Source organism: Schistosoma haematobium, chromosome ZW (genome assembly GCF_000699445.3).
Source record: "Schistosoma haematobium chromosome ZW, whole genome shotgun sequence".
Lineage (NCBI taxonomy): Eukaryota > Metazoa > Platyhelminthes > Trematoda > Strigeidida > Schistosomatidae > Schistosoma > Schistosoma haematobium.
In genome coordinates, this window is record NC_067195.1 from 73,751,746 (window position 1) to 73,773,090 (window position 21,345).

A 21,345-nucleotide genomic window follows, 5' to 3' on the forward strand; every position below is an offset into this window, starting at 1 on the left:
AAGCCTGGACTCAGATTGATCACATCGCGATCAGCTACCGCTGGCGTGGTTGTGTACAAGACTGTCGCTCCTTTTGGAGTACCTATCTGGACTCTGACCATGCCTTGGTCTGCGCCAATCTTGCCCTATATAAAAACACCTCAGGCAGAGTGAGGGCATACAACTACCTCTCTCCATTGTTCCATTCGAGCAGTGGGGTTAGACAGGGTTGCCCAATCTCACCATTCCTCTTCAACTTTGCCATCGATGACATTCTGGAAACAGCTCTGATGGATGTAAGTAATGGTGGTGTGGATCTGTTGCCTGGAGAAAGACTTCTCGATCTTTGAGTATGCGAATGATTTTGTCTAACTGTGTGATAATACCCAAGCCATGCAATCCGCACTTAATCAGTTGGCAATTAGTGTCCGTAGTTATGGTATGTGCTTTAAACCTTTGAAATACAAAGTACTTCTACAAGACTGGCAGGACCTTGATCCTGCACTCACCCTGGATGGTGAGCAGATAGAAGTAGTTGAGATGTTCGTGTATCTAGGTAGCTGCATAAGTGCTGGTGGTGGCGTGAGTGATGAGATTAATGCATGTATAGTGAAAGCCAGAGCGGCTTATGCCAATCTGAGCCATCTTTGACGCCTTCGTGATGTTAGTCTGGCTGTAAAAGGTCGGATCTACAACGCGTCGGTGAGAGCAGTTTCGCTCTATGCTTGTGAAACATGGCCTCTCTGAGTTGAGGACGTTAGACGACTCTCTGTGTTCGATCATCGCTGTCTCCGAAGGATTGCTGACATTCAGTGGCAACACCATGTCAGTAATGCAGAGGTTCGGCATCGTGTGTTCGGGCACAGAGATGATAATTCAATTGGTGTCACCATCTTGAAACACCGACTTCGGTGGCTTGGACATGTTCTCCGAATGTCGTCCCAGAGAATTCCACGTCGTGCATTATTTGCTGACTCTGGGACTGGTTGGAAGAAGCGGAGAGGTGGTCAGTGCATGACATGGTGTCGTGGCATGAAAGAAAGCTGCAAAGGACTGGCTTGTGTTGGTCCTCCACAACTCCCTGGTTGGGGTCCGAGAGATGGTGCTACACAGTGGCTAGAGACGTTATCAGATATGGCTCAGAATAGAAGCCAGTGGTGATCCTGCTGTAACCTTCTTTTACTTTCTTCATAAATAATATGGTTGTATCTTCCTTAACCGAAAGATTTCTTCTGATTGTACCTTTCCGTTCCCCCATTATTACTATTATTATTATTACACTACCTTACACCAATCTCTTCGTTATTGTTCTTTTTCTTCACACTCCTTATCTTTTTTCTTTTTCTTTCTTTTTAAATTCTCATTGTTTTGTGTGGCGCATATATATTGGCGCTCTCTTGTACCAATATTCATGTGTTCAAATAAATAAATAAATATCTGATGAGGTCGATTGGCTTTTCTGAAAGTAGCTCCCTATTGTCAAGGCCCACAAACTCACCGCGTGGATGTGATTTCTTGGGGAAATCGATACCCTCAAGTCTTGGTGCGTGAGCGTCGCACCAGGGGGCATTTATGCGTCACATGCATACCGGTAAAACAAGATTTCACTCATGCATCCCATGGTATACATATAGGTATATTTACATACCTGAATAGGTGGACACCGCTCCCATCGAACGTATTTGCTACAGCTGACTGTCTCACGCACCACATGCATATCACTGGTACACAGGCTTTCGTACATATATTTCATGACATACATATAAGCATGAGTAGTTTTCAGGGAAGGTTGGTGATTACCTCTCCCTAGTATTCGCTACCATATTTTCATATTGTCTTCAACCTGAAGGTTTAGGCCGTTGATATAGGGCAGACATTTTCCAGCTTACGTTCCTTTTGCTAACTGGAGCACGTACAATTTACGTAAATCTACGTACACAAACCCAAGGGCCGAGGGCGAAGTCGTACTGCTGGCTGTACAGAGATGTGACAGAAGTAGGGTTTTTCCTTCAGACAACCAGCATAACAGCGATGCTAACTTCCCACAACGAAGGGTGGTGTTAGAAAAAATCGACCCTAAAAATACACACCTCACCTTATCCTGCGGATATCCGTCTCCGGCGGTAAGGTTCCAACAAGTACGGAGCTAACACGAAAACTACTCACAATAAGGTCGTGTGTGACCAGCCTCAAGCAGTTGTCCCTTGGTCACGCTCTCAGGTAATTAAGACCACCTCTAACCCAATTTACTTTTCAGCTATCTCTAGAAGAACCCTCCCGCAGTGTGAGCGACCGGGAAGTGATGACCGCCCTCATATTTCTGTAATGAACAGAACACGGGTGGGGACAATCGAATGTATTTAACAAAAAATTACAGGACTTGTTAATAAAATCTAACAACCATAAAATAAATGCTTAATTTGCAAAATGTCCACCAATTGTCTCAAAATGACTCAGACTTGATTGTTCTTGCATTTTCATACATATTGCATTCTGTTTCCATCCTTTACTGTTCGATCCCCTTGTCTCTCTGCTGCCAGACCTGTTCATGACTAACATCATATACTACTTATGTCAATATAAGTAGCACACACCACACCTCTAACAACACTCAAGATCACTTTATTCATAATTAATCTCCCTCTTCAATCCCTATTATTCCTCCTACCTCGACTTTCAACTCTAAACTCCCCCTTTTGACCTCCTCCTCAAGTGTCACCATGGCCAACGATTCAAGTACGCAAAACACTGTCCCAGGTCTTCTGAACCCTCGTTTTAAACTACACATTGAAACCTTCAACGTACGTATCCTACGTCAAACCAGTCAGCAGGCCTCCTTGGCTAAAACCCTAGAAGCTCGTACCATTGGTGTATGCTGTGTCTCCGAAACACACATACAGGATCCTAGTGTGGTCATTCACTTGACCTCACCTCGGCAAAGCGGAGAGCCGGCGAGATACACCCTCCATGTATCTGGCGACCCGATGGCTAGTTCTCGTGGGCTGGTGGATGTAGGCACAGCACTAAGTACGAGGGCAGAGCAATCGCTATTAGAATCGATCCCTGTTAACAGTCGCTTATGTGCTGTTCAGCTAAACGGCTCCGTAAGAACTCGGAAGGATATAGACACACGTCGTTGCCTTTTCGTCGTTTCTGCCTACGCTCCCACTTACTGCAGCTCGAATGAAGTGGAAGATGACTTTTACAGAAAGCTTTCTGAACTTCAGAAAGCTAAACGCAGCAGCGAAATCTAGTGATTTAAACTAAAGGGTCATGAAAAACCAGTAATTTCTATCAAGTCTATTGAACTGATAGATTCTCTTAAGTTCATCTTATCAGGCTCTGAACACGATAAGGAGCGTAAACAAATCAGATCTAGGTCAACCAAAAGTCTAAGGAACGACCGTGAGCAGTGTTGGGCAACGACTGTAGGTAACACTAGACAACTTTTCAGAGTAATAAACGAAACTGGAATTAAAAAGTCAAGTGTAAGTGGGACGATATCGGATAAAGATGACACCCTTATCTGCTCTCAGCCAATAAAGTCTCTTTAACTTTTCTCCGAACTACGTCATTAATAACATGGAAAAGAGCAGTTTTGAACCTATATTTATCTATTTATTTTGTTATTTATTTATTTATCTACTATTTATTTGAACACATAGATAATGGTACATGGGGGCACCAGATACATATGCGCCACACAAATCTCATTTGATTTGTATGAGGGCTGTGATATTGCTCGGGTGCCCAAACCGAAGCAGGTGATCTTCTTAGGGGGCCACACTCGGAGCCTTCGATGTAAAGGTCTGATCCACAAGGTAGTGGAGCATCTTAAGGAGATGCAGTCCCATGGTAGCCGGTGACCAATAATTAGTTCATACTCCATTTTCTCCTTCAGGATACTAGAGCCCATGTGCACCATTGGTTTGGAATCAGGGTTTTCCAACTCCCCTAGGAGGACTCGCCATGTCCACCAACCCGGTTAAAGAGCCGGACATTCGCTTTTCGTCCTTTCAATTTCGTAAACAACACCCCCATCGCGAGAAGGCAATGAGTAGGACTTCCCTGGCAGCAGTTGTATGCACATGGCCATTTGTAAACAACACGTCCGCCACACGTATATTGCAAGGTTATGTCGTTCGTTGTCAGGTCTGTTTGGTGGCAACGATGATAAAATGCAGTCTTTTGGTAGCACTGTGCAACAATGCCAGGGTGTTTGGGATGCTTGCTTCAGGACTGGCCTGCGTCAACCAATTCTTTCTCCCTTTATCATACCCTTTTATGAAATTTTTTGTAACTACCATTGAGTTAACTGCTTCTATAAATTTAGTGTTCATCTTTTTGTGCTAATAAACTGTGGTAACATGAACCGATGCATGTATGTGCCTGGTCATACGTTGTAGCTAAGTGACTGGTTATCTGGTGCTTCGGTTCTCATTATTTTTAATCAAACCCAACCTTGTTTTTCCAGGAAACTGTTCGAATTTCTGTTCCTGTTGAGTGTCGGGGTTATTTAATTGGTCGGAAAGGGGAGCGATTACAAGAACTGGAGTCATCTACGATGACACGGATTAGCATTCCACCTCACAATGCGCTTGATCCAAATGTCGTCATTGTTACAGGTCCCAGAAGAGGGATTTTAGAAGCAGAAGGCCTAATATATGAAATTGTTCACAAACAATCCCAACAAGCGTTTGAACGGCTTTCGATCCCAAAAATTTACCATCCTTTTATATGTGGGCCGTAAGTTCATACTCATTACTATGTTTAACCCGAATGGATTTTGACAAAAGTCTTACTTTATAGGAACAACCAGATTGTAAATGATCTGAAGTCTCGAACTGACACTAAAATCAACATTCCTCCTCCAAATGTATCAGTCGATGAAATAGCAGTTTCTGGCAAGCGCGAAGGTGTTGCACAAGCGGTTAAAGAGATTCAAGCAATATATAATGATCGGGTAAGTTTTTTTAAGCATATGAGAGTATACTGATTCAGTATATCTGGTTTTATGTAGTCTCAAAAATATTTTTTTTTCTTGAACGTGCATGTTACTACCCTTTTTTGTTTCAAAACTTTCTTCCCAATGAATTCGTACATAATTTCGTACAAATTCTGAAACTAAGAGTATGAAACATTCCGAGCACCAAGTTGATTATTAACAATATTTTTCCTCACATTTGATGACACTGTTAATTCGATTTTGTAAAATTTTATATTTTATTTTTCCAGCTTGAAACTACAAAGATAATTACTGTTAAGGTTGCTAGATCACAGCATCGTATCATATTCGGTCAGCGCGGTTCTGGAATCGCAGATATTCTAGCTCAAACTGGTGTTTCCGTTGAACTGCCAGTGGATGATGGGAATGAGGAGATTGTTTTGCGAGGAAAACCCGAAGATCTTGGACGTGCACTTACAATGGTTTATGAACGGGCTCAAAGCACCATGACAGAAGAAATTGAAGCACCTAATCGCTTTCACAGACTTTTAATTGGAAGAGGAGGTTCTAAATTAACAGAATTACTGGAAGGATACAAACGAGTAAGTTTCATCCATGTTTCGTCTAAAAATTCAAGATAATTCCACTTAGTTGATTATAATTTGACTTTTAGACCTCTACTACGATATACAGTAACGCTCGATCTGTTCAATTCACACTTAGCCAATTAACCATTAGAATAAACAAGAGATGTTCTGCTTTACATTTGCAAAACGTAGCCTTTCAAAGTTGGGAATGCTATGTGGCCCTCTTTCCGATCTTCGCGGTCAGGAAAGGACGGCGCTCATCCGACGCCAACATCATATATTTAATGCGGAGGTCCGGAAACATGTTTAAACATTGCGGAGATGGTACTTACAGATTGTTGACCTACATCTTTTAACACGCTCAAGTTCTCATGTATATTTCGTAGTATCCATGTTTTGGTCTTAAAAATTGGTGTTATTTAGAATTAGCGGCTATGGTGACAGTATGTATTCTTATTCTACAAATAATCACTTACAAACTACTAGATCTTGATGCTGACTAAGAAGTTAATGGTAATAACTTACTCGCATAAACACCTAGGTATCTAATTTGGGATCGTTCGATTACATCACCTTGGTTTAAAAGAGCGAAAGGAGAGAAAATTCGTTTATCATTAGACTCTTATAAATGGGTTCTCTGTGGCATTTATAAGTAAAACAGCAAACATCCTACCTAAACGTGTAACTCATAAGTGGAAGTTCAAAAGTGTGTGAGCTACTAGCCAATGATGCAAGAAGAAAAGTGCTTATGGAGGATAAAATCTCAAATTATTATAATGATGTCTCAGGGGTAGTGAAACATGTTACTGTTCTTCATGTATGGTTACAGTTAACAATTGTCTATAAATGTGGAGATATTCGGACGTTAGTATGTTTCAACTAACATGATACAACTAATTGTCATGCCGTCAGTATTGAGGTGGAGGTTGGAAACGTGAGTGAAATGCTGTGTAAAATGAATGTGACGTGCTGTTTCTGAATAGCAGTCTTCCTTTCCTTTCCTTTCCCGATTTCCTTGACTATGAGTTGTAAAGACGAAATCATTTAAAATGATGCCTTGTCTTGTCTTGCTAATACTTGCACTAGAAGAAAACACTGTTAACACTGTATAATTCGTGTTTTACTTATAGTATATGGAAGGAATGGAAAGAATACACTCTTGCATCAATCCAAGAAAGTCAAATATAGGAATTACTCAGAAGAAAATATCCGAAATCTGAAAAACATGTTTCATACGACTAACTGGGAATTATTTACAGATGACTCACTGGAAAACACTACTGATGTTATCACGTGTTACCTTAAATTCTGTTTTGATATTTGTTGTCCCACTGAAACCATTTTTGTAAGTTTTGATCGACTTACATCTTCACAACTAAAACGACCACGGAGAGTAAAAGAAAGAATGTACAATGAGAAAGACTCTATTGAAGTTCGTAAGCTAAATGGTCTGATAAACCTAGAGATTAGACGTCTCAATTCTATGTTTACTCAAAAACTCCTGTCTTGCAAAAACTCTCCAAGTATGTGGGAACTCTTTAAAGAACTTACAGGTGACAGGCACATTAGAAGCGATAACCAGCTGAATGTTTGTGACTTACATAAGTCTTTTGTACGTCAGTCATCTGATGTAATGCTCCTTATATCCACAAGTTCAACTAATACTTGTGTGTCCGAAAATGTCTCTAGTCCTTTAATTCATCCTGATGTTTAGGATCTGATGATATTCCAAAACTCCTTTTCAAAAAGTGTGCTGACTTCCTATATTGTCCATTCACGAGTATTTTAACAGATCCTTCTCAACTAATCTCATACCGAAAATGTGGAGAAGGATAAAGATAATCCCTATACCTAAGAAAGTATCTGGTGAGTGTGAAATTTAGACCCATAGCAATAACTTCATATTTCCTCAAAACAATCGAAAAATTATTGATACTCCCACTTCAACCTGCGATAAAAGAGCACATTGATCCGTATCAGTTTGCTTACAGATGCAAAAGAAGCACCTTAGATACTGTTGCTGTTCTGCATCACAATATAGTGTTCAGCTTGGAAAAGGGTAAGAAGTATGTTCGATGCGCTTTTCTGGACTATACTTAAGCTTTTGACTCTATACCAGGACAACCTTTACTTAATATGTCAATCATCGTCATTACTGATAGCTAGATAACCAATTGGCTATGTTACTACCTCTCTGGGAGAGAACAGTACGCTGTGTTTGGAGGAAAGTGTTCAGCGTCTCTACTGTCTCATGAAGGTGTACCACAAGGAACTGTTCTTTCTCCTATTCTTTTCTCTTTTTTTCTGAATGATCTACCATCTTCCACAGAAAACACTTTTGTGAAATATGCGGATGATCTCACTGTATGTATGCCGATTTCTACCTCTTTGCATCCCATAGAAATGAATGAGTTTTTGTCTCGTATTGAATTTTGGTCTGTTGGTAATGGTCTCATACTTAATCCATCTAAATGTCAAGCTGTTAACTTTAGCATGAGGCATGAACAGCATCTAAACACCATCTTAGGATCCCATAACGCTTTTGCCATTGGAGACTCTTTGATAAACACAGTGTCAAAGGTCAATTATCTTGGTGTTACTTTTTCCTCTGATTCCTTTTGGTCTTCTCATGTTTTACTGTTATCGAAGAAAGTTTGCGTCTGACTTACTATATGAAGAGGCTGCATGCTTTTGGGATTACTCGTCATTTACTCTTACAATTTTTAAATTCCTGCATATCATCTATTCTTCTTTGCCGGGCTTTTGATAAAAGGCTTTGTTGTATTACGGAGAGTGCTGAAAGCAGTTAGCAAGGTGTGTGATGAATCTTTCGAGGTTATTAATAATATGGTTGTGGATATACATCTAAAGTTTTGCAAACTCATGGCTGGTGTTATCTTATCAGATACTAACCATCCCCTTCACTCATATTTTTCTCCTTGTATATGTTCTGGTATACCGACACATAATTACATTAAAATCCATGCACGCAAGCGAAAGTATAAAAGTTTTATAATACCTTACCTAGCAAATATACTCTGTGACGAACAGGTTGTCAGAGTTTACCTATTCAATAACCTGTATTCTTAAACATGTCTTTAATTTGGAAAGTTGTACAGTTTCAGATCTTCTTTCACCTTTTTCCTTTTTTGTTGTTTAGTTTTTTTTGTAAAAGAAACTTGTTAAAATACATTGTGCTGAGAATTCTATACTGTACCAAAATATAATATTGAATGAAGCCATATTAAAAGAAACACTGCTATATCGGGACTCAATCGTTTGCTACGTTTCGATGTTAAAACACCCATGGTTTTCTAGCCTCAACCTCACTCCACATTATATGGGTTTAAGAAGTTTGCTGTTATCACTAGTTCTCTCACTTAAGGCATGTCTCAAAATCACGTGCACAAACCTTTGATTGGTTGATTAATAATGTCAGGCATATTGTATAATCAGCTTGTACATTTTTTATTTCTAAAACATTACCTACTAATAGTAATTTTTAAATATTTCTCCATCTTTCCTATTTTGGGCAAAAGTTGCTATAAGGCTATATTTTTATCTACAGTAAAATAGATAATCATTGTCCGTTTATTAGACCTGCTAATACACTTTGTACATGTATAGGTTCAAGTAAGCTTTGGAGATAACACCGACAGAATCTCTGTTGAAGGTCCTTGTGAAGAAGTCGAAGTTATTGTCGAGCGCTTAAAAAACCGCTTAGCAGAACTACAAGCCACTGTTGCTATGGCGGCGGTAAAAGTAGATCCCAAGTACTACCGACACATAATTGGTAAACAAGGAGCTACCATTGGTCGTTTGCGTGACTATAAAGTACGCGTTAGACTTCCTGATTCAGATCGAGGTGATGCTTTCTCTGATGAAATAGTGATTGAAGGCGATCCAGTTGGAGTTGAAAAGGCAAAGCTTGAAATTCAGCAATTGGTGGAGAGACTGGTACGTATTTTCTTATTTTTAGAAATATTATGTTTGTTTTTCACACAGCTTCATACACATATGGTGAATATAAGTCCAATTCACTTTTGTGTATCTGGTTTTGGCTTTTTCAAGAGGAGAAAGTCTAATTTTGACTAGAAGTTTTTATGAAATTCTCAAAGACGGTTATGGGGATACTTATTTTATATAAATGTGTGTGCAACGCTCTTGGGAAGTGGAGGGATCAGAATGATTTATTAAAACGCCATGAAAATAGAGAACATAAAGTATGGAGGGGATTCAGTATAGAGAACTAATTTAAAATAAAATAAAAAAATTAGTCCAAAATAAGTAGTAAAATCTCAGGTTTAATAAACAATTTTAGGAGATCTGGGTAGTCCTAACTTAATAGTGACGTAAATTGTTTATTAAGCTTGACTTTATATCGGTCGTGTGAAAGAAAATTTTATCATGAACCTATTTTCCTGATAGCATACTGCAGTAATACTCCTCTTATAAAGGTGTGTATAGTTTCAATGATGATCTAAGCCCCGTATTCCAGCGTTGTTAATGCTATTCCTCTCAGACCACTGAGTCATCACTTTGACAAAAAGCCTACAAACTTTTTTTATTCGGACGTAATGGTTCTGGTTACAACTAACTATATTGTATGTTTGGGTTTTTAAACGTGACAAAGTTATTCAGGTTTGCTTATCGAGTTGAAGTTACCTCATAATAATCATTTATGACACAATCAACAATGCCGTAGGAAATGTGATGTTACTTCATGCTGTGTCATTGTGACATTAATAATAATAATATCCTATGAATTAGGAATTACTATTATTATTATTTGAACACATAGATATTGGTACAAGGAGGCACCAGATACATATGCGCCACACAAATCTCATTTGATTTGTATGAGGGCTGTGATATTGCTCGGGTGCCCAAACCGAAGCAGGTGATCTTCTTAGGGGGCCACACTCGGAGCCTTCGATGTAAAGGTCTGATCCACAAGGTAGTGGAGCATCTTAAGGAGATGCAGTCCCATGGTAGCCGGTGACCAATAATTAGTTCATACTCCATTTTCTCCTTCAGGATACTAGAGCCCATGTGCACCATTGGTTTGGAATCAGGGTTTTCCAACTCCCCTAGGAGGACTCGCCATGTCCACCAACCCGGTTAAAGAGCCGGACATTCGCTTTTCGTCCTTTCAATTTCGTAAACAACACCCCCATCGCGAGAAGGCAATGAGTAGGACTTCCCTGGCAGAGGCTATATACGCGTGGCCATGTGAGAGCATTTTTCGAGGGAGAGCGGACTCCCCTCTCTCGACCGTGCCAGGGCATTTGGGGGCGTGAATTAGGAAAGATGAACATGTCATTAAGAATGTTTCGTAGTAAGAGGCAGTTTAGGGCCTATATCCATACAAAGTTCATCATGGTGTTTATGAAGCAAACATGTAAACATTTTGTGCAGTTTCGTCATGCTTTGGCATACCTTTCTTTAAGTATTTGTCCACTGCTCAATTCTGCCTTAATTAGATTTACTACTTGACCATTATTGGTCTGTTCTCAATATATATCGTTAGAACTTGATGTATCTAAGTCGATGTAATAATGTTTCATATCTTTTGTTGTTCGTTACGTGCTATTTTCACAAACTAACGTCTCATTCAGTTATTTACGAATCCTTTTTTTCTATGAAAAGGAACTAAGGATTGTTTCATCGTTTATATTGTTTTAGGAGAATGAGAAATGCAAAGATATGATTATTGATCCTCATATCCAGAATTTGTTACGTTCAACCATAAATGGAACTTCTTATATTCGTACCATTTACGAAACATTCCCTCAAGTACGTATTATATGGCCTGAAAGTGATGCAAATGATTCCATGTTTGAAGAAAATCCAACTAAAAGTATTGTTCAACTAAGAGGTGATCGTCAGCAAGTCGATGCAGCAAGTGAAAAGTTAAACAAACTTATTAAATTAGTGAAAGAGGAGAACTATAGACAAGAGGTAGGGTTGAATATCAATGTTTATGCATTTAATTAGAAGTTTTCTTTTGATGGTATCAATATCTAAAATCATTCATCAACATACTGATTAGTGCAATCGAATGTCCTAAGTGTGATTCTTTGTAGCGGGGTCGTGGATGAGCACTGCTGAGAAATCTCACACTTTGACCGATCAGCTGTCCCGTGCTTCCAGGTCTTCAATAATATTCTAGCTAATATCAGTTCGTGATCTGATCTATGAAAGTGATAAACTGTGTTGGATGTGTTTATTCAGCTGACCAATGTTTGTTTAACCTCCTTAGTGTTGATTGAATTTTCTCGAACAAGTTGAAATGTAGCCGCTATTTGAGAGGACTTAACTTTGAGGCATTAAAGTAGTGTTTAAATCCGTAATTCGGTGTTTTAAAAGAAAATACGCAAACATATGAACCACTCACTCAGTTCAGTTACCAAGTGCAAAATAATTGTAAATATGCAGTGATTCCGTAATGATTATTTGTCATTCTTCTCTCGCATAAAGTGTCTTATTTGGACATTGAACGAAAGTTTTTAATGTCTATAATCTCTCTTATGGACGAGGAAGACTTGGTAAACAATTGTGTAAATTATCAATCTTTTTTATCCACATCCACTGTTTTCTTCACTTTATTGAAAATGATTTCTTCCAATCTCTTTAATTTCAAAAGCTGTACAATCGTATTTCGATGATATAAATAATGTGATGAGCAGGCTGGGACATAGACAAGAAGTTACTCAGGTGGTCTTTGGAAATCCTGGTGTATATATGTATATATTTATTTATTTATTTATTACTTCTCATCTACAGATATATATTTTCAAAGAGGTACGGTCTAGTTTTCTTGGACGTGAATATCCAAGAGTGCGTAAAATTCTTGAAGATACACAAACACGTCTGCAAAATCCTAATGTTGGTTCTAATCCTGAAATTTTCACTGTAATTGGACGAGAGGAAAATGTGCGCAGGGCAATTGAACAGTTAGAAGAATTACAAAAGAAACTGGTTCGTTAACCTTTTTTTTCAAACATTGATAAATTGATAGTCTCACCGTATGAATTCAATGTTTAGGAAAAATCGCCTGTTTATTGTGTTTGGTAAATTGAATTATTTTTTTTATGTATGTTCCAGTGCTAGTAAAATTATCATAGTACTCTACGGTTGATATTCTAATCATACCTCAATTTTATCTTATTTAGTAGTATTAAATTAAAAGTTTTGGGTTTGATAGACATATTCACTTTAAATACTGTCCCTGTAAGTTTTGACATTTTTGCCAGTATTATTTAGCAAATGTGCTCTGATAGTTTTGTACGGATTTATCCACAGTAAATATTATTTCCACAAATTGCATACGATTCTCTGACACGAAAACACTTGTGTTATATTCGAATTGGAAAAGGAGTTTTTCTTATAAATCTTGTAAAAATTTAAACTTCAAATAAATTGCTTGATGAATCCGAATCCATCTCCAGCTTTAAAAAAGTGTATTGTAGTAAGGACTTTGCCTGATCTATTTCTCCAGAAAGGCATTCTTCGTTTCAAACAGCCTAGCATGTGGTGTATAAACATATTCACTTCAAATCATTGTTAGAAAATAGATGAAATTTGACTAGGAGTGGAATCGAGGACGCACATTTCGTTCTATTTGAGACTCATCAGCTGGATGTGGCTGCATCTTAGAGTTAATGTTCACTCCGGGACTCAAAATCATTGTCGTTTGCTTTAAATCCCATCGCTTTATCCACTTAGCTACTGAATCTGGATCGCCATTCACTTTTGCAACTGGTATGAGTTTTAATTCATTTTGAAATGGTTTAAATTATCCCGTTGTTGATATATTTTTGGTTGAAATTTGATCAGTCTTGGTCGGAACTTGTGCATCCTATGCGGATTATTAACCAAGACTGATTGAATTTCAGTTAAATATCAACAACGGGACAATTCGACTTATTGATTTATGTTATTATTTCATGAATAATCTTACCCCCATAACTAGTAGTTGCAGTGAATTTTTCACTCATTATCCACTCTAGTCTATTATCAATATTATTATTATTATTATTATTATTATTATTATCATCATCAATACTGTTAGTGTTTTATGTAGGGTTAGTTGATTATATTTGTCAGTTTCTCCGTCCTTTTGGACTTGATTCTCGTTGTTGGTCATATTAAAAACGATCCTTCTGGATCTCTCTCTATCAACCCTTCGATAAACACATACGCACGAGCTACGCTCGTAAAACCAAATGATTTTATAATGTATTTAGACTAAAGACTGTGGTTAATAAGCCTGTTGTTAAAAATCTTCGAAGGAACATAAGAATTACCTTTAAAGATTTGCACCACCGACTTCAATAAGACATCTGATGAAAACCGGGATGCATTGAAAAGCCGTTTGTCCATGTTCGTAAACTTAAGCATCCTATCGCACGTAACTGAAACTTATTGCCAATCCGAATTTATAAAGTAAATATAATGTGGATGTTTATGATGCAGGTGTAAACGCACCAAAACATAATCCAACAGAATTCCAATAGATGATATGAAAGAGTAAAGAATATTTCATAATACAGCCATGAAATATTTGTATAAATTCTATTTCCTATCTTGTACATTTGTTAATTTTGTCTGTTTGTCTTATATATATTTCTTATTTATCTCGAAGGCTACTGTTAAAGAAGTAACTGTTTCTATACCATCAGCTTTGACAACTAAATTCGCTGGAGATCAAGCTCCAAGTTTAAGGTCAATTTGTGAACAGTGTGAAGGAGTACATATAAGATTTGCAAATAATAATAATAATAATAAAAATACTAAAGGACAATCAAATAAATTAAGTCATATGGAGATCATTGTACTTGGACCAGAAAAAGAAGTTCAACAAGCATGTGCGTTGTTAGATCAACTCAACGCAAGAGTATCACAATTATGTGCTGAGGTAAGCTTGAAACAGCAAAATAATGTCCATATCTCATTAACCGAAAAAATATTAAACTTATGATAAATATGTAATTTCAATTAACCAATGGGAAGGAAAATAAAGAAACACAGACATAATAGTAATGATGCACGATACAGTTAGTAAATACCACGATGCTATGAAAAAAAATCATCAACAATGAGCTGAAATAAGCGATCACGGAACAATAGAAAAAGTATGTACAAAATCTTCATGTAAACACCAAGCATCCACGAAAATAATATTCCCCAAAAACGGTTCGTCAGATAATAATAATATTGTTCAATAGATGGAATAGTTTATAGTTGGTATTGGTAGATGTGTTGATGAGTGTTGTTGTTGAATGTTTTTGTTGTGATAATGGTTGTGAAGAGATGGAATAGTTTATAGTTGATGTTTTGACGTGAATGTGGGTAAATTGTTGTGATGATGATTGTTGTTTAGGGTTGCTGGTGTGTGTTTATAATAGTTGGTCGTTGGATGGATTGATGTATGGATGTGTGTATGAATTGGTGGACTTGAGCGTGCACGATGTATTTTCTGTTTGTATGGAGTTTATGTAAGTGGAGTAATATAAATTTGTATTTGTGACTATGAGTAAATTGAGAATGGTTGATTGATAGTAGACAGTGTCAACGCACCTTGATGTTGTCGATCGACTGATCGTACGATATCGGTGTAATTGTGACAGAGTATTTATAATGCAGAGGATGTTATTGATCTTTCTGCGAACCCACTGTCTTAAATTGATGTTATTTTGGGGTGCTGAAGTTGATATGATTTCGGCCTTACCCGTTCGCACACATTCCATGTTCACCGTTAGTTATAGAAAACTGTGATCGTGTTGACAAACCGTGTGCGAAACATGTTTATGTTTCCTGTGTGAGACGTTTGTGATGGACTTGATTGTTGTTGTTATAGTTATATTGTATGATGAGTTTGTTGATGTTGATGTGATGAGATTGACTGTCGATCTGATTGATTGATTGAATGACTGAATGAATGAATGTATGGTAGATGGATGGATGGATGGCTGGATGTGTTGGTAGATGTGTTGATGAGTGTTGTTGTTGAATGTTTTTGTTGTGATAATGGTTGTGAAGAGATGGAATAGTTTATAGTTGATGTTTTGACGTGAATGTGGGTAAATTGTTGTGATGGTGATTGTTGTTTAGGGTTGCTGGTGTGTGTTTATAATAGTTGATCGTTGGATGGATTGATGTATTGATGTGTGTATGAATTGGTGGAGTTGAGCGATGTTGTTATAGTTATATTGTATGATGAGTTTGTTGATGTTGATGTGATGAGATTGACTGTCGATCTGATTGATTGATTGATTGAATGAATGAATGAAAGAATGAATGTATGGTGGATGGATGGATGGATGGCTGGATGTCTTGGTAGATGTGTTGATGAGTGTTGTTGTTGAATGTTTTTGTTGTGATAATGGTTGTGAAGAGATGGAATAGTTTATAGTTGATGTTTTGACGTGAATGTGGGTAAATTGTTGTGATGGTGATTGTTGTTTAGGGTTGCTGGTGTGTGTTTATAATAGTTGATCGTTGGATGGATTGATGTATTGATGTGTGTATGAATTGGTGGACTTGAGCGTGCACGATGTATTTTCTGTTTGTATGGAGTTGATGTAAGTAGAGTGATATAAATTTGTATTTGTGACTATGAGTAAATTGAGAATGGTTGATTGATAGTAGACAGTGTCAACGCACCTTGATGTTGTCGATCGACTGATCGTACGATATCGGTGTAATTGTGACAGAGTATTTATAATGCAGAGGATGTTATTGATCTTCCTGCGAACCCACTGTCTTAAATTGATGTTATTTTGGGGTGCTGAAGTTGATATGATTTCGGCCTTACCCGTTCGCACACATTCCATGTTCACCGTTAGTTAAAGAAAACTGTGATCGTGTTGACAAACCGTGTGCGAAACATGTTTATGTTTCCTGTGTGAGACGTTTGTGATGGACTTGATTGTTGTTGTTATAGTTATATTGTATGATGAGTTTGTTGATGTTGATGTGATGAGATTGACTGTCGATCTGATTGATTGATTGATCGATTGATTGATTGATTGAATGAATAAATGAATGAATGAATGTATGGTGGATGGATGGATGGATGGCTGGATGTCTTGGTAGATGTGTTGATGAGTGTTGTTGTTGAATGTTTTTGTTGTGATAATGGTTGTGAAGAGATGGAATAGTTTATAGTTGATGTTTTGACGTGAATGTGGGTAAATTGTTGTGATGGTGATTGCTGTTTAGGGTTGCTGGTGTGTGTTTATAATAGTTGATCGTTGGATGGATTGATGTATTGATGTGTGTATGAATTGGTGGAGTTGAGCGATGTTGTTATAGTTATATTGTGTATGATGATTTTGTTGATGTTGATGTGATGAGTTTGACTGTCGATCTGATTGATTGATCGATTAATTGATTGATTGAATGAATGAATGAATGAATGAATGTATGGTGGATGGATGGATGGATGGCTGGATGTGTTGGTAGATGTGTTGATGAGTGTTGTTGTTGAATGTTTTTGTTGTGATAATGGTTGTGAAGAGATGGAATAGTTTATAGTTGATGTTTTGACGTGAATGTGGGTAAATTGTTGTGATGGTGATTGTTGTTTAGGGTTGCTAGTGTGTGTTTATAATAGTTGATCGTTGGATGGATTGATGTATTGATGTGTGTATGAATTGGTGGAGTTGAGCGATGTTGTTATAGTAATATTGTATGATGAGTTTGTTGATGTTGATGTGATGAGATTTAATGTCGATCTGATTGATTGATCGATTGATTGATTGAATGAATGAATGAATGAATGAATGTATGGTGGATGGATGGATGGCTGGATGTGTTGGTAGATGTGTTGATGAGTGTTGTTGTTGAATGTTTTTGTTGTGATAATGGTTGTGAAGAGATGGAATAGTTTATAGTTGATGTTTTGACGTGAATGTGGGTAAATTGTTGTGATGATGATTGTTGTTTAGGGTTGCTGGTGTGTGTTTATAATAGTTGGTCGTTGGATGGATTGATGTATCGATGTGTGTATGAATTGGTGGACTTGAGCGTGCACGATGTATTTTCTGTTTGTATGGAGTTGATGTAAGTAGAGTGATATAAATTTGTATTTGTGACTATGAGTAAATTGAGAATGGTTGATTGATAGTAGACAGTGTCAACGCACCTTGATGTTGTCGATCGACTGATCGTACGATATCGGTGTAATTGTGACAGAGTATTTATAATGCAGAGGATGTTATTGATCTTTCTGCGAACCCACTGTCTTAAATTGATGTTATTTTGGGGTGCTGAAGTTGATATGATTTCGGCCTTACCCGTTCGCACACATTCCATGTTCACCGTTAGTTATAGAAAACTGTGATCGTGTTGACAAACCGTGTGCGAAACATGTTTATGTTTCCTGTGTGAGACGTTTGTGATGGACTTGATTGTTGTTGTTATAGTTATATTGTATGATGAGTTTGTTGATGTTGATGTGATGAGATTGACTGTCGATCTGGTTGATTGATTGAATGAATGAATGAATGAATGTATGGTGGATGGATGGATGGCTGGATGTGTTGGTAGATGTGTTGATGAGTGTTGTTGTTGAAGGTTTTGTTGTGATAATGGTTGTGAAGAGATGGAATAGTTTATAGTTGATGTTTTGACGTGAATGTGGGTAAATTGTTGTGATGGTGATTGTTGTTTAGGGTTGCTGGTGTGTGTTTATAATAGTTGATCGTTGGATGGATTGATGTATTGATGTGTGTATGAATTGGTGGAGTTGAGCGATGTTGTTATAGTAATATTGTATGATGAGTTTGTTGATGTTGATGTGATGAGATTGACTGTCGATCTGATTGATTGATTGATTGATTGATTGAATGGATGAATGAATGAATGAATGTATGGTGGATGGATGGATGGCTGGATGTCTTGGTAGATGTGTTGATGAGTGTTGTTGTTGAAGGTTTTGTTGTGATAATGGTTGTGAAGAGATGGAATAGTTTATAGTTGATGTTTTGACGTGAATGTGGGTAAATTGTTGTGATGATGATTGTTGTTTAGGGTTGCTGGTGTGTGTTTATAATAGTTGATCGTTGGATGGATTGACGGATTGATGTGTGTATGAATTGTTGGACGTGAGCGTGCACGATGTATTTTCTGTTTGTATGGAGTTGATATAAGTGGAGTAATATAAATTTGTATTTGTGACTATGAGTAAATTGAGAATGGTTGATTGATAGTAGACAGTGTCAACGCACCTTGATGTTGTCGATCGACTGATCGTACGATATCGGTGTAATTGTGACAGAGTATTTATAATGCAGAGGATGTTATTGATCTTTCTGCGAACCCACTGTCTTAAATTGATGTTATTTTGGGGTGCTGAAGTTGATATGATTTCGGCCTTACCCGTTCGCACACATTCCATGTTCACCGTTAGTTATAGAAAACTGTGATCGTGTTGACAAACCGTGTGCGAAACATGTTTATGTTTCCTGTGTGAGACGTTTGTGATGGACTTGATTGTTGTTGTTATAGTTATATTGTATGATGAGTTTGTTGATGTTGATGTGATGAGATTGACTGTCGATCTGATTGATTGATTGAATGACTGAATGAATGAATGTATGGTAGATGGATGGATGGATGGCTGGATGTGTTGGTAGATGTGTTGATGAGTGTTGTTGTTGAATGTTTTTGTTGTGATAATGGTTGTGAAGAGATGGAATAGTTTATAGTTGATGTTTTGACGTGAATGTGGGTAAATTGTTGTGATGGTGATTGTTGTTTAGGGTTGCTGGTGTGTGTTTATAATAGTTGATCGTTGGATGGATTGATGTATTGATGTGTGTATGAATTGGTGGAGTTGAGCGATGTTGTTATAGTTATATTGTATGATGAGTTTGTTGATGTTGATGTGATGAGATTGACTGTCGATCTGATTGATTGATTGATTGAATGAATGAATGAAAGAATGAATGTATGGTGGATGGATGGATGGATGGCTGGATGTCTTGGTAGATGTGTTGATGAGTGTTGTTGTTGAATGTTTTTGTTGTGATAATGGTTGTGAAGAGATGGAATAGTTTATAGTTGATGTTTTGACGTGAATGTGGGTAAATTGTTGTGATGATGATTGTTGTTTAGGGTTGCTGGTGTGTGTTTATAATAGTTGATCGTTGGATGGATTGATGTATTGATGTGTGTATGAATTGGTGGACTTGAGCGTGCACGATGTATTTTCTGTTTGTATGGAGTTGATGTAAGTAGAGTGATATAAATTTGTATTTGTGACTATGAGTAAATTGAGAATGGTTGATTGATAGTAGACAGTGTCAACGCACCTTGATGTTGTCGATCGACTGATCGTACGATATCGGTGTAATTGTGACAGAGTATTTATAATGCAGAGGATGTTATTGATCTTTCTGCGAACCCACTGTCTTAAATTGATGTTATTTTGGGGTGCTGAAGTTGATATGATTTCGGCCTTACCCGTTCGCACACATTCCATGTTCACCGTTAGTTATAGAAAACTGTGATCGTGTTGACAAACCGTGTGCGAAACATGTTTATGTTTCCTGTGTGAGACGTTTGTGATGGACTTGATTGTTGTTGTTATAGTTATATTGTATGATGAGTTTGTTGATGTTGATGTGATGAGATTGACTGTCGATCTGGTTGATTGATTGAATGAATGAATGAATGAATGTATGGTGGATGGATGGATGGCTGGATGTGTTGGTAGATGTGTTGATGAGTGTTGTTGTTGAAGGTTTTGTTGTGATAATGGTTGTGAAGAGATGGAATAGTTTATAGTTGATGTTTTGACGTGAATGTGGGTAAATTGTTGTGATGGTGATTGTTGTTTAGGGTTGCTGGTGTGTGTTTATAATAGTTGATCGTTGGATGGATTGATGTATTGATGTGTGTATGAATTGGTGGAGTTGAGCGATGTTGTTATAGTAATATTGTATGATGAGTTTGTTGATGTTGATGTGATGAGATTGACTGTCGATCTGATTGATTGATCGATTGATTGATTGATTGATTGAATGAATGAATGAATGAATGAATGTATGGTGGGTGGATGGATGGATGGCTGGCTGGATGTCTTGGTAGATGTGTTGATGAGTGTTGTTGTTGAATGTTTTTGTTGTGATAATGGTTGTGAAGAGATGGAATAGTTTATAGTTGATGTTTTGACGTGAATGTGGGTAAATTGTTGTGATGGTGATTGTTGTTTAGGGTTGCTGGTGTGTGTTTATAATAGTTGATCGTTGGATGGATTGATGTATTGATGTGTGTATGAATTGGTGGACTTGAGCGTGCACGATGTATTTTCTGTTTGTATGGAGTTGATGTAAGTGGAGTAATATAAATTTGTATTTGTGACTATGAGTAAATTGAGAATGGTTGATTGATAGTAGACAGTGTCAACGCACCTTGATGTTGTCGATCGACTGATCGTACGATATCGGTGTAATTGTGACAGAGTATTTATAATGCAGAGGATGTTATTGATCTTTCTGCGAACCCACTGTCTTAAATTGATGTTATTTTGGGGTGCTGAAGTTGATATGATTTCGGCCTTACCCGTTCGCACACATTCCATGTTCACCGTTAGTTATAGAAAACTGTGATCGTGTTGACAAACCGTGTGCGAAACATGTTTATGTTTCCTGTGTGAGACGTTTGTGATGGACTTGATTGTTGTTGTTATAGTTATATTGTATGATGAGTTTGTTGATGTTGATGTGATGAGATTGACTGTCGATCTGATTGATTGATTGAATGACTGAATGAATGAATGTATGGTAGATGGATGGATGGATGGCTGGATGTGTTGGTAGATGT

General features: G+C 37.5%; 1 protein-coding gene across 1 annotated transcript in view; it reads left to right on the plus strand.

Annotated features, from left to right (window-relative positions):
• The window catches only part of MS3_00004363 (uncharacterized protein), an 88,452-nt gene that overhangs the window by 1,450 nt on the left and 65,657 nt on the right, over positions 1–21,345 (plus strand). Inside the window, exons 3-9 of the mRNA XM_051212281.1 lie at positions 4,454–4,725; positions 4,789–4,942; positions 5,215–5,526; positions 9,139–9,468; positions 11,197–11,472; positions 12,298–12,492; positions 14,159–14,431. Of these exons, the coding sequence (XP_051072444.1) occupies positions 4,454–4,725; positions 4,789–4,942; positions 5,215–5,526; positions 9,139–9,468; positions 11,197–11,472; positions 12,298–12,492; positions 14,159–14,431 (1,812 nt within the window). The remainder of the gene's footprint in view (positions 1–4,453; positions 4,726–4,788; positions 4,943–5,214; positions 5,527–9,138; positions 9,469–11,196; positions 11,473–12,297; positions 12,493–14,158; positions 14,432–21,345) is intronic.